This window comes from Dama dama, chromosome 1 (genome assembly GCF_033118175.1).
Source record: "Dama dama isolate Ldn47 chromosome 1, ASM3311817v1, whole genome shotgun sequence".
Taxonomy (NCBI): Eukaryota; Metazoa; Chordata; class Mammalia; order Artiodactyla; family Cervidae; genus Dama; species Dama dama.
The window spans coordinates 32342733-32369867 of NC_083681.1; the positions used below are offsets into that span (position 1 = coordinate 32342733).

Below are 27135 nucleotides of genomic sequence, written 5' to 3' on the forward strand. Positions count from 1 at the left end.
AGCTTATTCAATTCAGGTTATCTGATAGATAAAGCTCTAAGGCAGAAATAGAGCAAGTGACAAGGCTGGTTAGTGTAAAAACCAGGACTAGTATTGCAAACTTTCAATTTCTAAACCAGCTGTTATTCTTTCAAGGGAAGCAGTAGCTTTTCTCTTCCCCTCTGTTCCCATCTGTGTACTGATGTTGTTCACACTGAATTCCCATATGATTCTGTCCTTATCCTTTGCCTACTTGGGAGAGGTCTTTAGCTAAGAAGATGACTCCCTAACCCACCCTCCTTTTAAAATGATAGATATTTAACTGTCCTTTACCACTGTTATTTGGGTATAAGCATTATCTTCCAACTACATTTTAGGAACAATGCCGTATCCATCTTTGTTTTCCCCACACCACCTAGCTAGATGCAAGACATATATCCATTACAAAATAACCAGTTATTGAATTAGAAGAGCATGCAAAAATCTGACTGAAACTTCTTGTTGAATTACATCTCATCACTGCAGTGTTACTGTGTACTCAGATTCTGGTGTCAGACTGACCTAAAAATGTATGAAGCCTCTGTCATTGACTAGCTGTATATTATTAGGTATATCATTTCTCTAGAGTCTTAACTGGCAAATCTGCTGGCACCAAATGTACTTCATAAAAATCACTGTGAGGATTAAAGGAAATAATCTATGTGAAATAGCTTCAGCATGTTCGGCACATAATAAAAACTCAAGAAGTAGCTATGATTATTGTTATGGCATACTCAGTTTTGAAATAAAGAACTGGTTGGAGGACCATAGACTTAGAACCTTAGAATTTGATTGGTTAACCAGTCCAACTGATCCAGGAATTATTATTATTATTATTACTATTTTTACTTTTTCTTGGCTGCACTGCATGGCATGTGGAATCTTAGTTCCCCAACCAGGGACTGAACCCATGTCCCTTGGATTGGAAGTGCAGAGTCTTAACCACTGGACTGCCAGGGAAGTCCTGATACAGGAATTATAGCAGAATTCTCCTTTGCCTAACCTATCCAAGTAACAGGGAACTCATTGGAATGAATTCCAAAAGCAATCCAATTCTTCGAAAGTTCATTCTTATTATTAGCTTGAACCATATGAAATTGTCATTTGTAGGTCAAAACGATCAAATTACCAACACTTTCTAATAAAATGACCATCTTTCTGTTACATCCTCTCATTTAACTTCCCTGTCCGCCATCTCTTTGCATATAACAGTCCTTTAGAGATAATGGGGAAACCAGGATGAACACAACGGATCTATCTCCTACCTTCATGGAGGCTTAAGTGCTTGTCAAGGAGACAAGAAAATAAGCAGTTAAATATCATTTTCAGTCTCAAGGAGGTAGAAGAAGAATGTCTGAAGCAAAGGGCTTAGCAGAGCAAATTCTCACAGAACATAAACATGAGGGATTGAGAAAGGGGTAGAGCAGCACTAACAGACCTTCTGTGATCATGAAAATGGTCTCTGTGGGCGCTGTCCAATATGTCAGCCCCAGCCACACACAGCCACGAAGGTTTTGAAATGCGGCTAGTGTCATGTGACTTATGAAATGCGATTTTAATTAATTTAAATAACCACACGTGGCTAGTGCCTATCAGATTGAACAGGGCATGGACAGAATTAGAACAGAGAGAGAACAACATGATCACACATGAGGTTTTTTTAAAAATTAATAGATGTCCTGTGTGGGCTCTCCAGTTGTGGTGTATGGTCTTAGCTGCCCTGAGGCATGTAGGATCTTAGTTCTCCTACCAGGGACTGAACTCACATTGGAAAGCTGATTCTTAACTACTGGACTACCAGGGAAGTCCCTACACATGAGTTTTAGAAAGATAATTTTGTCTATCTTGTGGAGACAGACAAGGGATGGGTAGAGACATTGATCTTGTCTTTAGGAGTATGCTCTACAAGGGGAGAGAAGGGAATGAAAGAAAAGTGAGTCAAGGACATCTCAAAGAAGCAAAGTATATATGGTCATCTCTTGGTACCCACAGGGGATTGTTCCAGGCTCTTCCTAGATATCAAAATTCACAGATGCTCAAGTCTCTTATAGAAAATGGTGTAGTACCTGCATATAACCTGTACATATCCTCCCATATACTTTAAGTCATTTCTAGATTACTTATAACACCTAGGACAATGTAGCTGCTATGTAAATGGTTGAATATGATATACATGTAAATATCATGTAAATAGTTGTCTTCTCCAAGGCGGTCTAACCCAGATCTCATGCACTGTAGGTAGATTCTTTACCGTCTGAGCCACCAGGAAAGCCCAAATAGTTGTCTACACACAGCAAATTCAAGTTTTACTTTTTGGAATTTTCTTTTTTTTCTGAATATTTTCTATCTGCAATTGGTTGAATCTGTGGATATGGAATCCCTGGGTTACGAAGGGCTGACTGTAACTAATCACACCCAATCTTATACAGTATTCATATATGCATTTATATACACTGCATGCAGTATTTGTGAGCAATAATGACCCCACATTTCTTGCCTTTTCCCCTAGTTGCTAATAGGACATCTAACTTCTTAAGTTTCTCTGAGTGTTCCCAAGGGTACCTAAGCTCACAAGTATGCCTATCAGTAAAGCATCCATGCAGTATCCACCTTGCTCTTTCTCCTCTGTGCATATTTCACTCAGTTCTTCTCATGGTCCTTGTCACTGAAACTACTAGATGTTGGTCATGTCAATGGTCCTAATACTTTCAAAGCCATTCACCCTATGGTGCCAGAAAGACCCTCTGTGCTCTGCAGAAGGAGGAAACTGCCCCCCCCCCCGCCCCGCCCCACAGTTTCTTGGCTCACCCTCTCCTTGACCTTCAGAACATCTTCTTTAATCAACTCTTTTCCGGCCCCTCTCTTAATTCCCCTAAGGCTTACCTATGGGATAAGTCAAAACAAAACAAAATAAGAGAAGTAAGTCCCCAGGAATTGCCACCAAGTCCCTTGCAAAGAATTTTGTCTTCCCCACTCTATGAACCAATAAATACCCATGTATGCACATCACAACCCCTTACCTGCTCCCTAGCACACACTACAAGAAAACACACACACCTTATGCATGAAGATCTTGTCAACTCCTAGCTCTTCAGCTAAAATATCCCTAAAAGACTGAATTCTCTGCAGTCTTTTAGGGATGGTGCTTTCAGCCAGCACCATCCCTATTCTTGCAAAAGAAATGGTCAAATAAGTACATAAACCATCACAGCCCAACAGTCAGATATAATGGGTATAGAGCTGGAGCAGTAGTATAGCATAATGTGAAGTGCGGGCACTACGCTTTGGTGCCAGACTGACCTGAATTCCGATCTCAGTCTGGTCACTTTTACTAATTGCCTCGGGTAGATCAGTTTACCTTTGTGAATTTCAGTTTTCAATTCTGTAAAATACCTACTTTGGGAAGGTCATAAAAAATCGGAAATAGCTTATAAACAGTCCCTGGTATCTAGAAAGGGCTCAGTAAGTGAAAGATGCAATCACTATATTGGTGTTGGAGCGCCGAAACCTCAGGATGCCGCAGACCTTGCGACAAGGACACGAAATAAAGGTCAGAGTGCTACCACATCCTTACACAAAAGCATCTTGGGACAGTATTAGATTACAGCCTAGAGCTCGCGAGTAGGGACACTGAAGACATAGAAAGGAGGGGAACCGATCAGGGTCACCCGTAAACTAGTGACAGAATCAGGACAAGATTCTAGCTGAGTCTGGAAACTTTCGGCTTGCTGCCCCTTTCTGTAAGAGAGCAGCCTCTCAGAGTCCCGGGCTCGGCTCTGACTTGCCCCTATTCCACTCTGATGCGACAATTTGTACTCCTCCTTTGCACCCAGGGTTTCCCCCCATGACGGGTAAGAGAAAAAGCAGATGATGAAGTGTGTTTCTAGTGTCGCGGCCGGCCGCGACATCCCCGTTGCCACAGCAACCTCAGCTTGGTCCGGGAGGACCTGCTCCTCCGGTGCCCCCTCCCATTCACGCAGCGGACGTGACACGTGCGGCGGGGTCACGTGTTGTTGTTGGGCCCGGAAAGCTGCTTCCGGGTCAATGCAGGACACAGGGCTCCGGCGGCCGGAGTGGGGGACGAGGTGAAGCGGAGCCGGTCCGGGGCCGGCCGGGAGCAGGCCCGAGGCTGAGCGGCGGCCACGGCGGCGGCCGGGAGGGGGGAGGAGAGGCGCAGGCTGAGGAGCCGCCGCAGCAGCTCCTCCGCCTCCCGGGCTGAGGGGTGAGTGGAGCCCGGGCCTGCCGGCTCCGCCGGGTTGTCGAGGCCCGAGGGGCTCCCCTCTGGAGCCAGGGTGCGGTGCGAGGAAATAGTGGGAAGAAGTAGGAGCGGGACGAGGCCGGCCTGGGCGAAGGGGAGGATGGGACACCTGCCGGGGCGGGAGGGAGGATGGGGCCGGGCCTGCGCTGCGGCGGCGCGGGGAGGGCCTGGGATGGGAGAGGGGCCTGAGTCGGAGGGGGCCGTCTGAGGGAGCTGTCGGAGTTCCTGGGAGAATCAGGGCTTCCCGCTGTGCCCCGGGGCCTGGGGGACGAGGAGCTGCCGCTTGGCTGGTAGGAGATGAAGGTTGGAGATGTCTGGGGCTGCTGGGGCAATAGGAAACTTGCTCTGAACTACTGAATTAAAAAAAAAAAAAGAGTACGTGTCCCAGGGAGGTTCGGTTGGGTTAAGAGCTCCTGGGACACCAGGCCTGCTCCTTTCGGGGCCCGTAGAAGCAAGCGGCAGTTTAAAAAGGGCTTTTGAGAGAATCGTTTTGCCCCCAGGACAACTAACTGACTATGAGGCGGTTGGAGTAAGATGGGACCTGGGAGGAGGGTACCCTGTCCGGAGATCTGGGAGAGGAGAAAGGTCAGGATCTGTGAGGAGCTTCATTCTCTGTTGAGTTCGAGATCCTCTTCTAGGAAGACATACTGGGAATTGGTGAAGCGAGAAGGAGAGTGATACTGTCTTGGGGCACAGTGATTCTGGAAGTTGTAATTCCGGAAAGTTGGTTGGAAGAGTAAACTTGTTTCTAGTCAGGGAGGGAGGAGGAGCTCTCTGAAGGTTGCTAAGTTACCAGAAGCTTGTAGGCACCGCCTAGGGCTGATGTTTGGGGAAGTTAGTTCTTTCAGGTCCAAATTCGGGCTTAGTTACGGCGTGTCCTCATTCTTTTTTGGCTGCCCGGAGCTCTTCAATTGGTTTCCACGAGCCCATCTTGAGCTAAGAGATTGTGTAGGTGCTGAGGGCTGATGAATGTCTTTGGGTCCAGAGACATTTGACCTAAATCTCTAGGTTAGGAGTTTTCAAACTTTTGAAAAAATCATGCTTCATATTAAGAAGAACGTTTTTCATTATCGTCTAGTACATACATACCCACATAGGAACAAGAAGTTTCACAAAGCAGTACTCACTCTTATTACTAATGATGCATACTGATAATGGTTATTATATTTCATTCTTTTTATTTAAGAAATACTAACTAAATGCACTAAATTGATACACGGGTCATAACTTGCAGTTTGACAAACTGTCTCCAGGGCACATTTTTTTGGCTTCGATTAGTGTCTTCCTGTATGTTTCTAGAGAACAAGGATGATAATAAGGAGATGGGTAGGGAGGGAGAGTGGAAACCCCCTGGTGCAATTGATTACTTCTTTTGTTTACATATTTAGAAGGTGTAGCAAATTATACCATAATCTTTGATGTCTTAATTTGCCTGATCAGTTGATGAAATTTTGAAATAAGTATGTGCTTTTAATTCTCTCTGTTCTTTGCTGGATCTGAGAAATATGAGAGGCCTAGTTCCATAGAGTTGATTCATCCCTACAACATCTTTAAGGTAATTTTATTTTAATGTTACAATGTTATACACTAATTTGCCTTTCTGCAGTGTAAAAAATCTCAAGCTGAAACCCATACTCTTCCTACTCCAATAATTAATGTATGGTATGCTTTTTCTGCATGATTTAAGGTGTAGGTTCTTGGCTTTAGTAACTTAATCATAAACTTAAAGATATCTTTCAGTCAATTAACATCTTAATTCTCCCCATGAAAATGACATTTTCATCTGTTTTTGAAACAGATAAGGTCCTTGTGTGAGTAATATTATAATAGATGTTAATGAGTATTGGTGACCAAAGTGAGAAGGCTTCATGTGTTGCCATGTTTAATGTCCTTTTAAAAGTGTCACATGGCCTGTTGTTACAGGACATTGAGTGTCAAATGATGCTGCCTGATTTCAGTAGGTACATATTTATAGTTTATATTTAAGACCAGTTCAATCATTGTAATTTTTGTTGAAGATGCCTTCATATTATTTGAAACCTGGAATTCAAAAGCACAGCCATCAGGAAAATATTGCCTGAAGTTTACCAATGGGGCCACATTCTTGAGTAGATACTTTATGAAAGCATTCTTATTATCTTCAAACTTAGTATATTATAAAATACATCTTTCTTACCTTTGTTTTTTGACTATCTATTGGTTGCTCTGCCTGCATGTATCAGCCATCCTTTAAATGTTACCTTTTACTCAGGTAAAAATTTGTTTTAAAATGTTTAAAAGTTTTCTTTGTGTGGTAGATGTTTGGGACATTAAGGAAGATTCTCATTAATTCCATTTTTTCTGGGAATCATGTGTATCTGTCAATAAACAGTTGTGGAGAATTTACCCTGAGTGATTCTGTGTGCTTTTTTTTTTTATAGTTTTCATTTCTGTTCTTCAGCTTCTTCCACCTGTCTGTAGCAGGCTCTTTTACACTTCTAATTTTTGTTTCTGAATTGCTGTGGGTTTGGAAATTAGATGCTTATCTTTGTTAGAACTTTGAGTAAAATGAGATTATATGGCTCTTAATAATGTTCTTTCATTTATATATATTATATATTAAGTATAATATATATACGTCTACTTTTTTTTTTTTTAGTGTATGAACTATGTGACATGTATTTTGCAGGCGTCATGGGCTGTGTTTTGAATAAGTGAACTCTGTATTTTGGAGCTTAGTTGGTTGTGTAAGAAAATGTTGTAAAAAGTAACATGAAACTGGTCAGAATACAACTTGGACTTAGGGGTGAAGAAATCATTTGTTAATAGCTGTGATTATTGCCTTTGCCCCACATGCAGTTCATTGTCAAGAGGTACCATTCTTCCCTTTTTCATCTTTTCCAGTACCATGTTCTAGCTTTTATTTTTTTGAGATTGGAACGCTCCCAGCCTAACTATTCCCATTGTTGTTCTCGATATACTTGATTTTGCATAACTTCATCAGAGTACTCTTCCAAAGAATATTGCTGTGATTTATCATTTCCGTCCTCAAAAACCATTAGCAATTTCCCAGAGCCAGCACTGAATAAAACCCATAGTGTTTAGGTTGACATAGAGAGAATTCTACACCCTCTGCTTTCACTGACATTATTTTTCCATCCCTAAATGCAGATCCTCTGTTCCTGCCAAGCTGTCTGCTTTTCGATCCTTCCTTTGCATGTAGCATTATTCCTGAAAGTCTGCAGGACTTCATGAAATCCTTGCTCATCTTCATTTCATTACAGCTGATCCCTCTTCCTTGAAGTCTTTCTTGCTGTTTTGTTGATACTACTTCTCCTGTATCACTGTATATTTACCAGTTGTGTGTCTGATTTCTATCCCTTTTAGTGTAAGCTGATTGAGACAGGAGGCTCATACATCCTCAAACCTGTAGAACACCCTGCACAGAGTTGAGGATAGTTCATGGACCAAGACAGTTAAAATTGCAGATCTCTGGAAATTCCACCCTAGACTTACTGAATCAGAATCTAGGAATCTGCCCAGGTGATTCTAATGTACAGTAATGTTTAAGAATTGCTGACCTAGCATGATGCATAAAATTACAGTAGATACACATACAGTTTTTTAGCAAATAATTTAAGTGAATCGAGCAATATCAGCTCAGCAGATGGTTTAATTTTGGGGCTTTGCAGTCGGGCAGCCTAGATTTGAGTCTTTCACTCGTTAGCCATCTGACTAGCCTCTCTTTGCTTCAGTTTTCTGATGTGTAAAATAGGGTTGGTAACAGTGCCTCTGATAAAGGTGTCGTGAGAACTGAGTAATAGCATGTATAAAACAACACAGTACCAAGCACATAGTGAGCTCAATAGGTGTTATGTGCTGTTGTCATGTTGATCATAACAGGGGTCATCAAAGTAATGAAATGAGAATAGACTTTATGTCAGTTCTTGTGAATACACAAATTACTCATGTTTCTAACAATTCCAGCTTAAGATTCATTTTCCATTGTAGACTGACAGTTGATGGATCTGTGTGGTGTATAAAGTCATAAAAACGTGTTTTTTCCTTCTTTAGAATGATTGATGCCAAATTAGCGTGTTAGATTTTTTCTCCCCCTTAATCTCCCTGAAAGAGAGTGCAAACTTCTGTGTGTACACACATACACACACACAAAAACACACCCCTGGGTCAGGAAGATCCCCTGGAAAAGGGAATGGCAACCCACTCCAGTATTCTTGCCTGGAGAATTCTATGGACAGGGGCGTTTGGTTGACTGCATAGTCCTTGGGATCGCAAAGAATCGGACATGATTGAGGGACACACTTTCACAGACACATAGTGTTCAAAATTCCTTTCCATCTGTAATACTTCTCATTGGTGTTCTTGATTTTTATATCACTGTCAGAAAGTACTACTTCATGTTTATTCAAAGTAAAGTTCACTGTTTTATTCATCCAACAAATATTTGTTGCCACTTACCTGACACTGCTTTGTACTACACTGAACTGAACTGGCAGATCCCTGCTTTTGTGGGACTTGGGTTCTGGTGGAATTTACTGCTAAATTAACAGATAGTGATAAGTGCTGTAAAGAATGAAACAGGGTGAAGTGATAAGTGCTTGCTGGTGGCAGTGTTGCCATATTTAATGAGGTGGTCAGAGGCAACTTGATTAAGAAGGTAGCATTTGTGCTTAAATTTATTTGAGATTTAAATGCTGAGATGAAGCCAGCTAAGCCAAGAGCCAGGAAAAGGGCATTCCTGTAAAAGCTTTAAGAGGGGGAATCAACTTGGCAGGTTTGAGAAGTAGAAAGCCGAGCCAGCTGAAACCTAGTGGGCTAGGAAAAGGGTGGGAGGAGGTAAGCACAGAACAGGTAAAATGAAGCCCTGAAGGCTGTAGTAAAGACTGAATTTTATTCTGATTGTGAAGAGAAGCCTTTGGAGAGTTTAAAGGACATGACTTACATTTTGAAAAGATCACTTGGATGATCTTGGAGAATAACTTATACAGTCATGAGAGGCTTAAGAGAAAGCTATTGCCACAGTCCTAGCGAGAGATTAATGAAGGCTTAACCCAGAGTAAAGTAGAGGAAATGGAAAGAATTGGGCAGAATTGGAGTGTTAGTGGCTCAGTAGGTAAAGAATTCGGCCCGCAATGCAGAAGACCCGGGTTCGATCCCTGGAGAGGGAAGATCACCTGGAGGAGGAAATGGCAACCCACTCCAGTATTCTTGCCTGGAGGATCCCATGGACAGAGGAACCTGGTGGGCTACAGTCCATGGGATCACAAAGAGTCAGACATGACTGAGTGACTAACACACAGAGGTTGATTAATTACAGGGGGTGTGAGAGGAAGAGAAAAATATAACTCTGCCGGTGGGAACTAGTGGAGGAGGAGCAGATTTGAGGAAATTAGGAATTCTGATTTTGTTTCCTATGTGCCTCTCCTTGGTTATTCATCCCCACTGTCCAAGGATACCATAATTCTGAATTTTTTGTTTATTATTCTCTAACTTTTCTTTACAGTTATCACCTGTGCATGTAACCCTGAACAATGCAATGATTAATTTTCTATGTTTTGAATTTTAAGTGGAATTATTCTGTATGTATTCTTGTGATCGGTTATTTTATCCATTTAACAGTGTTTTTAAAAGTCATTTGTGTTGCTAAGGAAGCAGTCATGATGAGTGACCAATTATTAATTCCATTGCTGTGTAGACATTTTATGAATGTAACGGAGTTTATCCAGCTGCCTATTCTTGGATATAAGGGCATTTTTTTCACCAGGGTTTTTGTAATTTCAAACAGTACTGTTGTTGTGGACACTTGTACTTTTCTCTTGGTACACATTACAAGTTCCTGTAAAGTTACACTGAGAATTGCTGTGTCATAGGAAATGTGCATATTCAGCTTCACTAGATGATGATGAGTGGTTTCCCAAGGTATTTGTATTCCTACTAGCAGTGGAAGAGTTCCTGTTCTTCCACATTTTCTACAACACTTGGTATTGTCAGAGTTTTTAAGTTTTGCTAGTTTTTGTAAAATGATAGTTCATTGAGATTTTAATTTCTGTCTTTGAATATTATTGAACATCTTTTACATATATTTATTAGTATTTTGAATTTTATCTTCTGTTAAATACTTGTTCATATCTTTTGTCTGTTTTTCTATTGCGTCATTTGCCTTTTTCTTACTGGTTTTAGTTCTCTGTATTAATTACATGTGTTGCAAGTATCTTTTTCCAGTTTCTAGCTAATCTTTTTCTGTGTTTAATATCTTTTGATGATCAAAAGTTTTTCATTTTATTTTTCCTTTATGGGTTCTTTTTGTGTTTTGCTTATGAAATAGTTCCCTCAATCAAGATCTTAGAGCTGTTTTCCTATTTTAAAAAAATACCAATTTTTTTCTCATTGGGGTAAAGCTAGAATGCTTTCAACATTCTAGCTGGGGTAAAGTTTGCTTTCAACATTGAACCTTTCTGTGTTGTGAGATGAGGAATTCCCCTTTCATTTTCCCAGATCTGTATTCACTTGTCCTGGGGCAGTTCTTGTGTAGTTTAACTTTTTCCTGCTAATCTCTATGCTGCCTGCAGCCAGGTTTACATAGACCTGTTTCTGGACTATCCACTGAAGTCCATTGATCCATTTTTTTTCTCTCCAGAGTTTTCTTTACAAAGTACAGTTGATTCTTGTTATTCATGGTACTTATGTAAAGTTGCCATAAATACCAAATTAGTAAATTTGTAACCATTGTTCCCAGGGGAAATGTAGGGTTAGGGTACTGCCAGTCTTTGTTCACATTTTCATTAAGTGATTAATACCTAACCTTGTTTAATATGTGTTTCTGTTTAAAGACACTATATTCCGTATATACTGTTGATTCATTAACTTTGGATTCATAGTGATCAGTTCTGTAGTTCATGCCTGAATAAATCTTATCTAACACCTGTTTTTTCCATAAGGTACATCAAAATCTTCTTGTTTTTAGGCACACAGCAATGTGCTGAGGGGCCTTTTCCTATAGTAAAATCAACAGAAAAGCACAAAAATATAAAAAACCTGGCACCAAATAGTTCCTGAGAAGGATGCTTGTTTACAGTATGAGAGCTGAAACAAGAAGGCAGAGTGACGCCTTTTTTCTGTCTCAGCTGGAAACATACTGTCAGGTGACTCATTTTTTCTTGCTCTTAGAGTATATGCAAATGACCATGAAAATGCTCCAAGTATTGATTTTGGAGTTACAAATTAATCTGAGTTGGTGAATTTGCAAATAAAGAATTTGCTAATAATGAGGCTCTACTATATTATGAAATCTGGGGAGACAGTTTTTCAGCAACTTTAGCACTTTCCCTTTTCTCTTATGCTTACACATATATTTATAATATTTTATTGTAAAAGAATGACATAATGCAATGATTCTCTCATATACTGAGTTGTAGTTGACAGATGCCATTAGCTCAATGGGCTTCCCTGGTGGCTCGGATGGTAAAGAATGCAATGCGGGAGACCTGGGTTCGATCCCTGGGTTGGGAAGATCTGCTGGAGGAGGGCATGGCAACCCAATCCAGTATTGTTGCCTGGAGAATCCCCATGAACAGAGGAACCTGGCGGGCTGCAGTCCATGGGGTCACAAAGAGTCGGACACAACTGAGCAACTAAGCACAGCATTATCTCGATGAAGATAGTTCATTTTTGAGGATATTTTTTATTATTATTACATTGTTATTTAATTCATAGGTAAATGAATAGAGAATTTTAGGAAAGAATTGTGACCTTTAAAATGTTGGAAACAAGTCTAGATTATTAAACCATATTATTATGTCTTACATGAGGATGATATTTCCTCATAGGTACTATTAGTAACTTAAGGCATACATTTTATAAAGGCAAGTCCCTTTGGAGATTGTAATTTAAATGTTATCTCTATTAATCCTTCATCCATTAGTGACATTTTCCCATGTGAACATCAGTAAAGGAGTCCAAAAAAAAGATACGATTGTGTACGTTATAAATCATCTCTGTTAGAAATGCGTTTATTGAGACTTGGCTAATTTATCCCTCACTCAGTATTGAAGATCCTTAAGTGAATTGTTGGCATCAGTTTGGTAAGTATGCTGAGAGAGTAAGAACCAGACAGTTTAGACTTGACCTGTATTCATCTTTTTTTAAAAGTATATTTTATTTATTCCTTGATTTTTGAAATTTTATTGTGGTAAAATATATATAACATGTACCATTTTAACCATTTTTAAGTGTACATATCAGTGGCAGTAAGTACGTTCACATTGTTGTACAACCATCCCCACCATCCCTCTCCAGAGCTTTTTCATGTCTCTAGACTGAAACTCCCCATTACCCACTCTCCCCAGCCCCTGGCCACCATCATTCTATTACACTGCTATCTCTGTGAACGTGACTACTCTAGACACTTTGTGTAAGTGGAATTATATAGTAGTAGTTCTTCAGTGTTTAGTTTATTTCACTTAGGTTTATGTCTTCAAGGTTTGTTCATATTGAAGTATGTGTCAGAATTGCCTTCCTTTTCAAAGCTGAATAATTCTCCACTTTGTATACATTCTATGTTTTCCTTATCCATTTATCTGCCCAAGGATGTTTAAGTAATTTCCATCCTTGGCTATTGTGAATAATGCCGCTATGAATATTGGTGTACAAATACCTGTTCAAGTCCCTGCTTTCAATTCTTTTGATATATACTCAGAAATGGGATTGCTGGATCATATGTAATTCCATGTTTAATTTTTTTGAGAAACTACCATACTGTTATCTGTAGCAAGTACACCATTTTACATTTTCACCAGCAATGCACATATATTCATTTTTAGTTACTATGCTGTGCCTGTTGTTCTGAAGAATGGCATAAATTATTAAATCTTTTTTTTAATTATTAAATCTTACATATGAGATATACAGTATAGTATGGATACCAAAATCGTATATTCAATATTAAATCTACTGTGGCCATAGTTTTTGTGGAAGAATTCAACTTGTGCTTGGAAGCAAGAATTTTTTATTCTGCTACTGATTCATTGCTCTATCATGTGTTGTCTTATTTTTGAAATCCCCATGGAGAGGTAGACATAATTAGTATTTCAGTGGTAGCTAAGAAGCATTTTCATAACTAATCTGTTTGTTACATCCCTGCCTTTCATATTTTAAAAAATATATTTGATATGAAAAATCAGAAGTGATTAAAAAACTCATCTATTACCATATTTATTGAGTGTGGATTATGCACAAAATTCCAGTCCATGATAGAAAGAAGCATTGTGATACGGTTCTTAGCCTCAAGAACTATACTGACTTAGGATTTAAAACATAAACACATGAAAATGACAATACTATGCATTAGTTAATAATGGGAGAAAAGCAAAAAGAATCCATGCCAATGTGTGATTAATTACCCACTGAATATTTTAGGTAATGGATAGGCTGAGCTCAGCTCAAAAGAAGCATCATTATGTCGGGAGGTATCTGAAAAGTCTTCATCTCCAAGTATTCTGAGTAGGTCTTTGAAGAATGAGTAAAACTTAAGACAGGTGGAGAAGGGAAGACCTTCTAGTTAAGGAGGAATGACATTATAAATGCCAGACATTCATTAATTGGCATTAATTAGCATTGACCTGGAGAAGGCAATGGCACCGCATTCCAGTACTCTTGCCTGGAAAATCCCATGGATGGAGGAGCCTGGTGGGCTGCGGTCCATGAGGTTGCTAAGACTTCACTTTCACTTTTCACTTTCATGCATTGGGGAAGGAAATGGCAACCCACTCCAGTGTTCTTGCCTGGAGAATCCCAGGGACGGGGGAGCCTGGTGGGCTGCCGTCTATGGGGGTCACACAGGGTCGGGCACCACTGAAGCAACTTAGCAGCAGCAGCAGCATTGACCTGGGACCAAAAAATATTAGATCAAAACTATTTAATTGTAAATAAGTCCACCAACCCTACATTAATGTTTCCATGAATGGTAATGAGAGTAATAATTGGAATAGCAGGAGGAGTAATAGTAAGCCAATATTAAGTGCTCTTCCTGTGCAAGGCAATGTGCTAAACATGTGTTACCCATATTACCTCCATTCATTCAGCAAGCCCGTGAACTAGGAGTTAGGGGCTATCTTTTACCCCTTTTATGAATGAGGAGACTTATTAATAGAAGCCGAAGTAACTTGCTGACATGCAGAGTGGTGGAATGAGGCATGATTTCATCCAGGCAGTTTGGTCGCCCTCATTACCACCAGGCGATACCACCACAGGGCAATAACACTGCTATAGCACAAGGCATGGCAAGGGATAGCGAGTTTTTAACATAAGCTGTAAACTTTTGCAACTTCTCTGTGTGACTGTTCACAAGAATGCTTTGTAAACTAGAAGGCTGCAGAGTGATGAGCTAGTCGTCCATTCCTAACGAGACCTTGCTTTAACTTGATAGGTAGGTACACACAAGTAGAGATGATGGGGTAATCTGTTCTGTAAACAGCTGAGTAGTGACCTTAAGCTTTGTGTATTCACAACTAAAAGATAGTATGCATATATAATTTTCTTGTAATGAAAACTGGTACATTGAACAAACGAATATTTAGTGCTTTTTGGGAGGGAAGGGAAGTTAAGAATATTTTCTCCCCTTTGGTGACTAGACCAATCAGCATAACTGCTTAGTTTGTGGTTCAGTTACTTTGATGTAGTTACAAGAGGTATTTTGGGTGTGATGATTTGCTTATATTTTAATAAGTTGGATTTCTATGATTTGTGCATGATGCATATACTATTGACATGCACTTTTTTTTTTTTTTTTGTAGTGAAGACAGCATGGCTCAACAGATTAGGAATACAGAAAGTATGACTTAGCATCCTGGTTGGGCCACAGAAACCTGAGCAGTTCACCTCAGTTTCATGTCCTGTGTAAATAGAGATAAGTTTCAGTCAGTCTGTTTGAGAAGGTGCCTGTGGAAAATTACTAGGCTTTAAAATGATTGTTAATCTCAGTGTTGGGACACTCAGCTTTTGGGGAGCATCGATTCAAGAGTAAATTTTTCTACTCGTGAATTTTGAGTAAGTGCAACATAAAAGTCTTAAGATTTTTTTCTGGTCCATGTGGAAAGGTAGGGGTTGTTGGAGATTTGTTTGTAAAGGAGTTGAAAAGTGGGGACTAAGGGTGGAATCCTTGAAATTGATTGAAGTAAGGGGTGAGGTGAACATTAAACTTTTTGTTGTTCTTGTGATTGCTGAAAGTTGATGTAAAGTGCTTTTCTGTATTCTAAAATGCCTAATTTAGTAGGGATGTAGATAATTGGTGTAAGCCAACATTTCTCACAGAAGCTGTGGGAATCGAGAAAGTTCTTAGAAGTAGATTCATACAAAGAGATGCTTACATCTAAGTAGCATTTCCTTAATCTTTTTCCTCTCAAGTACTTTCTCATCAAAATAATAAAGTTCTTGGACTAGTTCATTTGGATCAGAAATTTCGAGTGCTGCACAGAACAGGCTACCAGCATGAGAGTCAATCCTGGTTACTAATATGCAGCTGTAGATGAGAAAACTTTGTCTTTTGTCCAATATCAAATGTGCCCTGTGTGCAGTATGGTTCTTTAGTAAAAAAAAACACAGACAAATTTGAGGCTGTACTCACTGATAACATAGAGTCACAGTTTTAGATGTCTCTGGTGCCACTAATATAATTACATAAAGAATTTGGGTTAGATATTTTTATACCTGTGGTCCTTTTAAGGAGAATGAACCGTGCTGTGATAAGTGAAAAGGGTAGCAGTGCCCTACTAATAGTCCAATTCAGAGGCTGACCAGGAGTCTGAATTCACATTTCATTCGGCAGTGTTGGATTTTTTGAAAAAATCTTCTACCAAGAAAAGTTGATGTGCCACATTATTATACTTGGGTGTAGCTTAGTATACAGCTGAGAAGGAGACTTTGAGAAATAGGGTGGTTCATAGTAGGGTGTGAGGTTATGGTGTGTTGTGATAATGGATTTATCAGCTGCACTCAAGTTTTGCACTTGGCATGCTCAGAGTCAATTGGTGAATTGGTAAGCCATAATTCTTGAGAAGAGCTCTGAAAGGCTCTTAGAGTTAGTTTATTTTCCTTACTTTTCATCCCAAGAAGGCATCTGCTTGGGTATATTACATAATGTTCAAGGAGGCAACTGAGGTAGAGTTGCCTGTATATGTACCTTATGATAAGGGAAAGTAGAAGTGCCATACAGAATGAGACTGTCTAGCCTAAGTATGTTGACTTGGACGATATCTTTAATGTGTTTCTGTGGGAGAGATCACTGTCATTCATGAATTCAGCAGCAAAAGCTTGTTAATGGAATGTTCTACAGACCTTAAAAAGGATTATATGGGTATTTATTTATGGATATAGAAAGTTTTTCATAGGCTATTTAGTGAAAAGGCAGGTTACAGAGCTATATATCTAAAAGTAATTTAATCTTTGTGTGAAAAGCATGTATCTACATAGCGTGGAAAAAATGGTCTGAAAAAAAATACACCCCATAAGGTGCATCCTCAGGCTTTTAATCTACTTTCTAAATCTGTCAACCAAAGCTTCCTGGTATGGCTATGGCTGTAAATATGAATAAGAAAAGCTTTTTGATAACACTTATTTACATGCTTAGCTGGTGAAAAGTGAAACTCCATCTACATGACATAACAATTTTTTGGCTTATTTTCAATTGGTAATTTTTAAAAATTCAGAGTGTATATCACTAGTATTTTTAAAGCAGTTTTTTTAGAAAAAGCTTATCAGTAGACTCTTTTCTCTTTATTTTTTAATGTAATTTTTAATTGAAGTATAGTTGATTCACAACATTGGGCTAATTTCTGCTGTATATTCTTCTATAATACCCTTTTCCACTATGGTTTATCTCAGGAGATTAGAGATGGTTCCCTGTGCTATACGGTAGAACCTTGTTTATCCATTCTAAATGTAATAGTTTGCATCTACTAACCCCAAATTCCTAGTCAATCCCACCTCCACTTGGCTACCACAAGTCAGTTCTCTATGTCTGTGAGTCTGTTTCTGTTTTGTAAATAGGTTCATTTGTGCCATATTTTAGATTTCACATGTAAGTGATATCATATGGTATTTGTCTTTCTCTTTCTGACCAGCTTCACTTAGTATGATAATCTCTAATTGCACCCATGTTGTTGCAGATGGCATTATTCTGTTTGTTTTGGCTGAATAGTATTCCATTGTATATATGTATCACATCTTCTTTATCCATTCCTTTGTTGTTCTTTCTTTTAATCTTTCCTGAAGGTAAAAATATGTAAAATACGCATATGCTTTCCTAGAGTAATTATGTTTTATTGGGGTACACTCTTGCTGAGGATCAGAAAGACTTAGGAAACAAAACAACAAGCTAAAGTCCCAGCTACCTAAAATGTCTGAGAATCTGACAGAGTTCGGATACAATGGGGATCTTTCAAAACAGTAAGCTTTCTGGGAATGAGGTTAGGAATCCCAAAGTAAAAGCTAAATGGGCTTTGAGAAAAACTTCCAAAAATTAAGAAAGCTGGCAGTCCTAGGAGATTCTGTGACACGACTCAGGTTTTCCTCCTGAGCTTTGTTGTGTTAGTTTTTTTGACCTCCATGCTATTACTGCCCACACCCCCAAACTCATCCTATAAATTCCTCTCTCAAGATATAACAGCTCTCTATCTCTGAACACGTCACTTTTCTTCATTAACTGTCCCATCTCTTCTGTTTTCATCTGAGCATCTCAAAGGCATGGTCTCTACTTAACTCTCTTCACTTATTTATTTCCTTAACTCCCTAAACTATGGTTTTTATCCCCTTGTCTGTACCGAAGATGCTTCCTCTAAGGTGAACAAACTCCTACTTACCCAGTCCTTTTAGGGTTTTAAAAATTATCATTTTTGACCTCTTGATAGTCTTCATAAAGATGGGTAACCCCGTCCTTGCAATATTCACAGCAATCTGTTAAAACTTCTCTTTTATCTCTATAGGATAAAGTCAAACTGAGCAAGGTCAGGCATGAGCTGACTACCATCCACTTTTTGGTCTGCTCCCTATGCAAATTTTATGCTGTAGCAAAACCACCTAATGGGTCTTGTGAGGTTTATCTTAAGTTGTTTCCTGTGCCTGGAATGCTCTTCATTGCCATTAGCCTAATCTTTGTCATCTTTCAAAATGGCTGAGGATTCACCTCCTACTTCCTTAATTATACTTCCAAAAGTTCATCACTTCTTGTATTTGAATTCACTATTTTTGGGTGCCCTGTTTGAGGTACATATTATCTCCCTGAATTTCCCTCTAGGTTGTGGATGCCATACGGGCAGAGTTTATATTTTATTTTCTCACTTTCTTTTTGTTTGGCACAGATTCGGTGTCTGGTTCATGTTTGTTGAATGGAACTACCTGAGACTATAAACTTTGTGAGGCACACATTTTATAAATAAATGAGTAAATAAGTCTAATTGGGACCACTTGATAACGTGCAAAAAAGAGATAGTGAAAACTGGATGTATTTGTTTGTTGTCTCCATTTTTATTAAACAAATGGTGAAGAAATTCTTATTCTCAGATTGTCTTGTAAAGGAAGTAGGTACCCGAGAAGAGAAAAATCCCTGGAGTGAAATGTCATCTGACCAATGGAACCCAAAGGTGAAATTGTGGAGCCTTTGGCCAAAATGTTTAACCTAAATTTTATTTTCACATATTTGGTAGCAAAATATTAGCAGGTAGCTCTAAAGTGTGTTTTTCTCCTGCCCTTCTCTGATGGATAGATAAGATGGGTTAGTTGTAAATTGTATATAAATGCTGCTGCTGCTTCTGCTGCAAAGTCACTTCAGTCGTGTCCGACTCTGTGCGACTCCATGGACGGCAGCCCACCAGGCTTTGCCGCCCCTGGGATTCTCCAGGCAAGGAACACTGGAGTGGGTTGCCATTTCCTTCTCCAGTGCTTGAAAGTGAAAAGTGAAAGTGAAGTCGCTCAGTGGTGTCTGACTCTTGGTGACCCCATGGACTGCAGCCTACCAGGCTCCTCCATCCATGGGGTCTGTATCAAATGGCTGAAAATAATTTTAAGCTACTTGGGAGTGCTTCCCTCTTCTTTATTATTTTTATGCTGTGAAAACTCTTCCTGAATGTTTAGCTTCATCCTACATTAATGCATGTTTTGAATTATTGTGATTTATTATTGAGAACTGTAAGTCAGTTCGCCACTATTTGTTATTCCAGTAATTTGCATCTTGTAGGAAGCCCCAGTCTTTAGTTCATCTCCACAGCAGGAGGCAACTGGGAGGCCTGAAGCTCCGAAGCACCCTTAGGCCATGGCTTTGTAACCTCTGCCTCCTGGATCTCTTGTGGTTCCTAGGTCAGTGGTTTGGGTACCATTTGGATAACTTACTAACATATTTACTCGGTTAGCAAAAGAGATGACACTTGAGACCTGCGGGTGTCCTTCCCCTACTCTGCACATGCCACAGTCATCTTCCCGCTTCGTCTCAACCCAGCCTCTCCTCCTGACTGTAGTTTAGTTCTGAGGCTCAGATGTGTTTTGTTCTGCTTTCTTTTTTGTTGTTGAGTCGCTCAATCTGTGTCCGACTCTTTTGCAACTGCATGGACTGTAGCCCTCCAGGTTCCTCTTGTCTATGGGTTTTCACAGGAAAGAATATTGGAATGGGTTGCTGTTTTCTTCAGGAGATCTACTTGACCCAGGGATTGGACCTGCTTCTCCTGCATTGCAGGCAGATTCCTTACCTCTGAGCCACCAGGGAAGCCCTTTCTTTTTCTTTATCAATGCTCCTTTACAAAAATATTTCCATTTGGCCACCATTTTATTTCTTTTCTTCCTCAATTCCCAGTTCCTTTAAAACTTATTATTATTTCTTTTAAAATTATATATTCCACATAGTCGAGTTTGGCATTTTTTTTTTTCACAGACAGTTGACAGTAATGAGGGCTTAAAAAACACTTTGACAGATCAGGTCAGTCCCAGATATTATCACTTAAAAATGTTTTGTATTTTGAAAAGATAATATATGGGAAAAGAAAGGGTGATGTATGCATCTGGTGAGTTCAGGTGGTTCAGACAGGGGCACAGTAAAAACCAATCTCCTTCTCACTTTGTTCCTCATTTCCTCTCTTTGGAGTCAACCACAGGCATGAATTTTACTAATTTCTGTTTTATCCTTCTGGATATTCTACCTCCTGGAGTCTTGTATATGTATATATAGTCTATACACCATAGACAGATAAACCTATTTTTTAATAAAACTTAAAATGTCTGTTTTGGGACTTTGGGATAGTTTTGGAAGTTGTGAATGAGGCTGGTATTAATAGTGTTTATATAAAATGTAGTATTCTACCATAAAAATTTTTGGTGAAGTAAATATTGGTTCTTGCATACCAGCATAACACTATTGTGTGTAGTGGTCAGATATGGCCTGTTCTCTGTTTCCAATTGTGTTGAGTTTCATACTAATTGTGACCTGATCTTAAGTCAAATTGATAGCAGTTGAGGTTACTTAGGTAACTGGGTGTCCTGTTCTGATATTAATCTATTTGGCAAAAGTGTTCTGAGCTCCTTATCCTTGCACTTTCACAAGGGGCTTATAAAAAGACCATATAGCATAGTCAGAATTTGAGGCACAAAGGGGTTAGGATTTTCACAGGTACACTCCATGACTTGGTAAGGGAACCAAGCAACGTCACCCCCAGATTCCTGGTTTCCTGGTTTGAAGCACCAATTCAGAACTCTTTTATAAATTTATTAGAACTCTGCAACTGTAGAAGGTAATCAGATGTAATTTGACACCAGTTCTTTCCACAGTCATAGATTATCATTCCACCTCCAAAAATCCCTTTAAAAGGCTCCAGTTAGAGGTCTTTTTCCATCCTGTATTTCCTCATTTTTCAGTCTACTTGGTTTTCAGTTTTCCTTTCCCACCTACTGTTCTTCCTCCAAGTGCCCCAACAGATTTTGAGTAGATTTATGTTACTGATCCATTTTGCAATCTTAGTGTTCCAATTCAAAACCTGTGTATTAATGCGTACACTATCTGCATTCATGGAAAGCTGTTCCAATAGAGTATCCTGGAAAATAACCAGTGAAGGTGCCTGACATTGCTTTTTAGTCTTTAGAGAGAAAAAAAAAACAGACTACTTAGAAAAACTTAAAGCATGGGGCCATGAGGAATAACTTTTAAGTTCCCACAGTTGCTTGCTTACCAGCACTCACTTTAACTTGTATATGTTTCTAACCTTACCATCTTCATATCAGTTTTAATAGTATAAAGCAAGATACTTAACTAGCGAAAGCCAGTTTATTCGGGAATAGCCAGAGGATTTACAATGTGAGGTATGCAAACTATGGCAGACCATAGGCAGATCCAAGGAAGGGGAACTTGCTTTTATAGGGAAAATGAGGGGAGCTGAAAAGGGTGGTGGTTTATAATCAAAGAGTCCATTGGAGGAAGCTAGGAGTCCAAAGTATGGAGGTTGGTTGGGCTGTTTTCAGTCTCTGGCTGGGTTGTCACTGGGCAGAGTGTTTTTTTCTTCCTGCTGGCTAGTAATGTAAGCAGCATCTTCCTGTCATAGATGAAGGCCTGCATCTCTTCCTGTTTGGAGTAATTAATGTCGCATGGCAGGGATGAAAGCTCTGCCTACTGCCCTGTCCAGACTCCAGTTTTAGCCAAGGTTTCTTTAATTCCACTCTCAGCTTATCTATATTTAAATTGTGATTAAGATTATTGTCCTCGAATGAAGAGGTTTAGGATTAAGTGAATGTGAAGCTTCCAGTTAAAAGATGCTATTTAATCTCGGTGACTATTATTTTGGCACTGACAGTTCAGCACCCTCCCACACAGTTTTTATTCTTTTGAACTGCCAGTTGTATGGAAGATAGCAATGTAACTTCTTTGACTTTCTGTTAAACATTTCTGGAAAGTCTCTTGGCATTCTGCTTGAGACAGGTCTTTGATCAGAACTGTGGTGCCTATCACTAGTGGCGTAGCACCTGCTCTGTGTTGCCTGCTGTTGGTGATGAGTTTACGTTGAGAAAGAACCTTTCCACCTGGAGGTTTCTGGAGTCATCGATGAAAATGCAGAGTTTGGTTCTGACACAGTGCTTGGACAGAGGACAATAGCATGTACTTACCACTCGGTGTGGATAGAAAGAACAAGCTCTCTTGTACTAAAACAGACCCTGTTCTTAAGTTCCCAAATGATAACTGTGACAGAGGGCAGCCCTATGTTTTCAAGTTACTTGTAGTATACTTGTTATGAAATGCGTTTCCACTTTCTAAACTTTGATAGATCGTGCAGATAAAACTTGTGGACATGTGGTCAATGAGTGTGTACTCTGTGCTCTAGGTGTTTGTAAATTGATTTCATAAAGTACGGAAGACATGGTCCTGGTAGTAATCTAGAAAATGGGTCAGGTTTAAAGACCACTTTTATATTCATGTCATTTTTACATTCCTACTGCAAATACAAGAGGAAAATTTTAGCTCATCCATAGTGTGAAAATTTGAAGTAGAAAGAGATTAGATAACTAGTTTATGTTTTACCCAGCTAGCAATTGACAGAGTCGAAGTTTTCTATGTTTATGTGCTTTTTACCATATTACAAATTCCTTTTATAATTAGTAACAGTTCTGTATTTTAGAGATTTACAAGAGCCCTGTAATCTAAATAGCACATTTGTACATTTCAGAGCTCTATGGTGACCCTGAACTCCAAGTAGTATAGGTATTAATATTGTCTTTTACAGAAAGGTCATTTAAGCCCCAGAGAAATACAATGTCTTGCCCAATGGCACAAAAGTATTAAGTGGTAGAACTGGGTGGGACTTATATCTGCTCCTGATCTTGAATCCTCTGCTCTTTCTACTTGGCATACTGAAAGCTAGTTATTTTATTAATAGTACTCAGCGACATTTATTGAGCCGTGACTGTGTGTAGAGTACTGTGCTAGGTGCTGTGAATCAATACTGGAGAAGCAGAATTGCATAGCATTGCTCACCTTTATAATGCCATGGTGGAGCCAGGACAGTCACATGAGGAAAATACCTAACATCAGTGTAATTAGACTGTGAAAGCAAAAGCAAACCCAGTGCAGCATAATGAAGTAAATAGATCACTGCCAGTGGTGAACAGTTTGGAGTGTTACCTGACTAGTACCCAACAGCCTTCTAGACGTTTTTAATGCTCATTCCTGCTGGTTTTTCCTAGGACCAGGTACCAGTAGTCATTTTCATACTCTCCAGCTCTACTTGCTGCCTCTCCATAATCTAAACTGTGTCAGGTCTCTCCTATTTTAAGAGGAAAAATCTTGGCACTTGCTCCCCTGACCCCTACTCTGTCCTCTTCCTGCCTTCCTTATCAGCTCATCTTCTTCCTCACCTTCTCATCAGAACTTCTCAAAATGTTAGCTATACACTCCACTCTCTGTTCCTTTTTGCTTTCCTTCATGATGTTGCTTCCTCTACCTGGATCTTAAATATCAGTGTCCTGGAGAGTTCTGTCATCTGACTGTCCTTATTCATAATATTTCCTAATGAGGACCAAATCCTCGCCTCCAGCTCACCTTTCTCACCCAAATTCAGACTGTTTCCCTGAATCAGATGCCTCATGTTGAACATGTGTAAAATAGAATTCATCATTTTCCTCCTTAAAACTAGATCTTTCTGCATTCTCTTCTTACTTACTTATCACCAGTGACCTAGTCACCTGGACTAGAAACCTGGGAGTCAGCCTTGACTCCATCTTCCCCTCAGCCCCTAAAACTCCTGAAAAGCTTGCTTCCTAAGTAGATGTTGAATCTATTTGTACTACCACTGTGTCACTGGGCTCTCATCATGTCACCCCTGTACTTTGCAGCATCTAACTCTTCTCCCAAACAGGATCTCCTCTGTCTGAGATTCCTGTTTAGGTGATCCTGATGCCCTCTGTTGTTAGATCTCTTCTGGTTACTCCTTTATACCATTGTGCATTCTCTCTGCTCTGTTTAAGTACTCAGTACTCTTCTTTGAGTACTTTTTATCCTTCTTCCTTTTTTTTCTGATTATTTTAGTAAAAAGCTTAGTAGCTAATAGACAGAACTACAGAGGACAATTAGTGGCCCATATTTTGATTTATGTTTAATAGAGATCAAAAGCCAGTTCCTCAAGATAATGGTAAGCAGGCCCACACTGTTTGATGTTACCTTTTTTAACCTATGCATGAGTATGTTTGTATGGGAGTATGCAGGAGTATGTACCCTTAGCTGAGGTTAGACTTGACCTTGACAGTACTAATACTAATACGTTAGTGCTAATGATACTCTGACTTAGTTAGGATTAGGCTCATTTTTAAGTAACTGAAAAATTGAGGACAGTGGCTCAAATAAAACAAAGTTATTCCTCTTCCACTGAAATTTCCAGAGATGAGCACTCAGCAGCATTATGGCAGCTCAGTTCCATGACATCCCTTAGGTTCCTTTCAGCTGTTTGTTTCACCTTTCTTAGGCTGTGTCTCTTGGCCTCATAGAGCAAGGATCTGTTTCTAGGCAGTAGAACTGAGGAGGAGACAGGGAAGGAAGACAAAGGGCACACTGGCTATCTTTTAAGGATTATTCCCAGAAACCTCCATAGAATTCTTTATTTTTATCCCAACTAGAACCTGTGTACTCATTCCTCAGTAGAAGTAGCTGTGGAAGAAGAAGAGAGGATTTTAAGTGACAAATGTCAATTAAATGTCAAAGTATTTATCCCAATTCTTTAGTCTGATGTTTAATCTGTACTTTCCTATTTGGCCCCCTTTCCTACTACCACATGAACCTATCCACCAGCCAAAAGTCTTCCTGTTACACGTGGTTGATGGCCTTCTCTTCTAAATCTTGTAGCTCTTTTCATCTGTATTGCAGTTATAAGCTGAACTATATTGCTGCCATTTGTCTGCCTGTGTAGTGTCCCTAAATCATGAGATCTCACCGCAGTGTAAGTTCCTGGGGTCAGCGTCCGTCTCTTCTGTGTTGGCAATGCCTTGCTTAGTACCTTGTAAATAATTGATTCTCAATAAATATTTCCTGTGTTAATAAATAGACAAATTTTTATGATTTCTGGTTTCTTATAGAATTTTAGGAGAGGAAGATGGATCAACCTAGCGGGAGGAGTTTTATGCAAGTATTATGTGAAAAATACAGTCCTGAAAACTTTCCTTATCGCCGTGGTCCTGGGATGGGAGTCCATGTCCCAGCCACACCTCAGGGCTCTCCTATGAAAGGTAAGAAACATGGGACATAAAACATTTGTTTACTGGAACTTGCTTAGGACATTAAACCAGACTATTGCCTTATTTGCAAATGATTCCCTTTATTTTGAATTATGAATTGAATAACCTTTCTCCCTTTCTATGATTTTAGTTTCTTGGAAAACCTGAAAGGATTTATCTTCCTCCAGATTGGCCAAAAGGCATTTTAGTTGCACTCATAGGGCAAAAGCAATATTTGAATGAGAGTATTTCAAAGAACTTGGAAGGTAGAAGATAGTACAAGCCTGGCCTGTGCCCTCAATGACCTCACAGCCTATTGGATTACAAGATACTCACATTTATAAAAATATATAATAACACAAGGTAGTTTATATTGAATCAAATGAATGGCACACTGATTGGGAAAGAAATTTAGGGAGTGAGTTAATACGAGCAGGAAAGAGTTCAAAATTGTGAGATTTGAACTAATCCTTCAAGAAAGTAAAATTTGGTTAGAGAGGGGATAAAAACATTCTAGGAGGGGGCTTATGTGAGCAATCATCTACAGCTGGAAACATGCAATGTGTGTTTTTGGTTTGCATTTTAACTTAATGTTGTAATTAACTGTTCTTGGAAATAGTTCTTTATCATTATTGGATGTTAATATTAAACAGTGTTTTAAAGTTCCTATGTCTGAAGGTTACTAAATGTTTTTTACTTCTCAATACCACTATCTTACCACTCCATATAAACTGGAACAGCAGAAAGAAGTGGACTTCTTACTTGACCATTTTTTTTAGGATCTACTTCCATCCTGAGAAAATTAATTTTGTAAAAAGCACTAAGTTGAAAAATCATATTAATTGAGGCCTCCATTCATAAAATATACTTTCATGAGTCTTTGGTTTATACCAAATAGAAAAAGAGTGGCTGAATTCTCATATTGATCCTTTTTATTAGAGATAGGAAGAGTAATTTTATTGGCATATTTTTTGAACAAGCAGTAGTTTGACTGAATTCATTGAGTGGTTTAAGACTATGAAACATGTTCTCTTATATATTTTTGAAAGTCTCATTTTTGTAAGTGACAAATTCTATGTGGATATGAAAGGGGGTTGACTGATGGACAAGTATGGGAGAAAGATGTAGATTTTTAAATGGATTCATGTAGGTGAGGAAGATTCCTTGAGTTGATATGAACTTGAAGAACAGAATTGATTTAGCCGATATACTATCTAATGGTCTGAGATAATTTTCAAAGGCAAAAAGAGGTGAAAATACAAATCAGTCTGACTGAGAAAAGAGCTAACCAGAGTGATACTTTTGAACTAAATTTTAAAAAGAAAGAATTGAAGCCAGTTAGAAGACAGTGGTAGCCCTGACGTGAATCATGTGGATCTAATGTCAGATGATAAGGTGACAGTATGGATGATGGTTCTGTTGTTGGTAGTTGAGCTAAACAGTCCTGCCAGGAAGTAGAGCCTGCAGGACTTTTCAGTCCAGTACTTCTAATCTCCTCCTGGGTCATATTTGGCTATCTCCCCCTTGAAATTCAATACCCTTGGATTCCATCATATCCTGTATTTTCAGGGCCTTGTGTAATTTCACATAATTTGATTTTGATTCCTGGCAGTTCAATGTATGTAGACAAGAATTAG

General features: G+C 39.2%; 1 protein-coding gene across 4 annotated transcripts in view; it reads left to right on the forward strand.

Moving 5' to 3' along the window:
• The first annotated feature begins 4103 nt into the window (after positions 1–4103).
• TBCEL (tubulin folding cofactor E like) overlaps positions 4104–27135 on the forward strand; it is a 69574-nt gene continuing 46542 nt past the window's right edge. The window contains exons 1-2 of one of the 4 annotated variants that reach the window (XM_061146182.1): positions 4104–4240; positions 25361–25510. In XM_061146182.1, coding sequence (XP_061002165.1) covers positions 25378–25510 — 133 coding nt within the window. In that variant the 5' untranslated portion in view covers positions 4104–4240; positions 25361–25377. Of the gene's footprint in view, positions 4241–4392; positions 5832–11259; positions 11419–25360; positions 25511–27135 lie in introns of those variants that run through there. The other 3 variants (XM_061146188.1, XM_061146167.1, XM_061146175.1) reach the window with 3 other exon arrangements.